Raw genomic sequence first — 2,130 nt, forward strand, 5'->3', positions numbered from 1 at the left:
GACAGAAGGAAAGAGAAAAAGAGAGATGGACAGAAGGAAAGAGAAAAGGAGAACAAGAGGGAGGAAGGGGAGCTAGGGAAGGAGGGGCACGTCCTGGAGGCCTGAGTCCTGGCAGCAGCATCACGACCACAGCAGTACCGTAACTAGTGTTTGCAGAGTGCTGTATAAATATTGTCCCATTTCATTCTCACAGCCCTGGGAGGCTGGTGCTGTTATCCCCACTTTGCAGATGAGTTGCTGAGGCAGATGACAGTGAAGTGACTTGCCCAAGGTCTCTCAGCTAGTAAGTGCCTGAAGTCACATTTGAACTCAGGTCTCCTTGACTCTAGGTTCATCACTCTATCGACTGTGTCACCGGCTGTCTCTAGGATAAGGGGAAAACCCATCTGTCGGAAGCTAGTTGTCCAGGGATATAGTCCAAGCTTGATGGGGACAGGGGAGGATAGAGGCCAAGGAGAGGCTGAGCAGCTGGAGATGCCAGAGAGTGGAGCGCAGGCATAGAGCCTGGCGTCCTGGGGCCGGGGCACTTCCCATTCTACTCTGAACCCACTGTAATGTTCATGGGATTTCAGATCTCTTCAGCCCATTAGTGGGCCTCAGGTGGAGCCCATTAGGGGAGGCTTGCTGGGGGGGGGGAGGCTTTCACACCTTTTTCTAGTTTCTAATTAGGCCCTGAGTCAGGAGGGCTGTGAGGCCTTTCCACACCAAGACACTCCTAGCTGGTATTTTGCTTTGGGGGCTGTTTATGAGAAGGATCTTGTGATTCCCTGGTCAAGATTCTGAGGGACTGTATATTCAGAGCTCCCGACTGCTCAGATGTAAGGGCTCTCTCCATCCAGACCTGTATGTGAAGTGTATAGCTGATTCAGCAGTCAGAGCCCTGTTGGCTGGTCTTTATTTCCCTGCTTGTATTTCCTCTGACATTCAGGGTTCTGACTCTTCCCCTGTATCAGTGATTGTAATTGAAAAGATCTTTAACTCCTTGAACAGCTCTCTTTCCTAGTGAAGCAGATCTAAGACCTTGTGCCCACAGCCTCCTGGGGATGCCAGTGTGGTTATCGTTACAGAAGTGGCTCCCCACTTTCCTTGGTTTACAGCCCTCCTCCCACCAGCCTGTTGTGTCTTGATGACTGTCCTCCATCTGGGCAGCCTCTCTCCCTTCAGGATGTGGCTCAGGGGGCTGCCTTCTGTGGGAAGCTTTTCCATGTCCCCTCCAACCATCCCCTGCCTCCGGGGCTCTCGCACTCCCTCCCTGGCTGCCTGGTGCTGACTCTGGGTTTGAGTGCAGGCTCCTTGAAGGCCAAGGTTTCCCTTTTGTCTTTGGCTCCTCAGAGCCCGCCCAGCACACAGGAGGCACCTACTAAGTGCATAGTGATTGGTTTTTTCCCTCTGGCCTAGGCCCTTTTCACCACATGAAAGAATGACCTTTGGATTTTTTTTTTCCTCTTCTTTCTCTTTCTTCTCTTCCTTCCTAGCGCCTGACCACATCTCATCCTGGAGAACAAAGGGAGACTGTATTACAGGCTTACATTAGCAACGACCTGCTGGACTGTCAGAGTAACAACCAGGTGTGTATGAGCCCCTGCTGGCAGCCCCAGCCCAGGCCTCCCTCGTGGTGGTCACTCTTCCCAGGGCTCAGTGCCTGCGGTGGCTCTTGGGCCAGCTTTTAATAGGGTCTGTGATGGGGAGTTCAGTGGGCAGAACCTGGCCTGAAGCTTTGGCCCCATTTGTCCTTTGGTCTGCTCTCCCTTGGCTGTGAGTGTGTGAATGGCAGGTGAACAAGTCTCCTCTGGCCCCGGGGTCCCACTTATGAAAGACCTGAGCTGGACCCTGGCAGTTCAGATGCTACAAGGTAATTGGCCTTAATTAGGCCTTAGCTATACTACAGCAGTGAATGGTGAAGAGGGAGCCATAGAGAGACATGGGAGAACAGCTCAGGAGGCCAAGATGAGTTTCTGGACTTTTTTTTCATTGGATGGGCCCTGTGACACCATTAGGGGAGAGCTCTCCCAGTGAGGAAATTCCCTCTAGTGATACAGGTCAGCACCTGTTCTGCCCGGCACATTCAGAGGGGAAGTGCCCCGTCCAGGGCCACTGAGCCCGTGTGTGTGTGTGTGTGTGTGTGTGTGT

The 2,130-nt window shown here is 52.8% G+C and overlaps 1 protein-coding gene across 7 annotated transcripts in view; it reads left to right on the top strand.

Moving 5' to 3' along the window:
• The window catches only part of ARMC9 (armadillo repeat containing 9), a 134,677-nt gene that overhangs the window by 56,819 nt on the left and 75,728 nt on the right, over positions 1-2,130 (top strand). For all 7 annotated transcript variants that reach the window (XM_069103261.1, XM_069103265.1, XM_069103264.1 and 4 more), the window contains one exon: positions 1,476-1,568. In XM_069103261.1, coding sequence (XP_068959362.1) covers positions 1,476-1,568 — 93 coding nt within the window. The remainder of the gene's footprint in view (positions 1-1,475; positions 1,569-2,130) is intronic.

This window comes from Petaurus breviceps, unplaced genomic scaffold, assembly GCF_028583685.1.
Source record: "Petaurus breviceps papuanus isolate PSGF00001 unplaced genomic scaffold, PetGlider_PUasm1.0 567, whole genome shotgun sequence".
Classification (NCBI taxonomy): domain Eukaryota; kingdom Metazoa; phylum Chordata; class Mammalia; order Diprotodontia; family Petauridae; genus Petaurus; species Petaurus breviceps.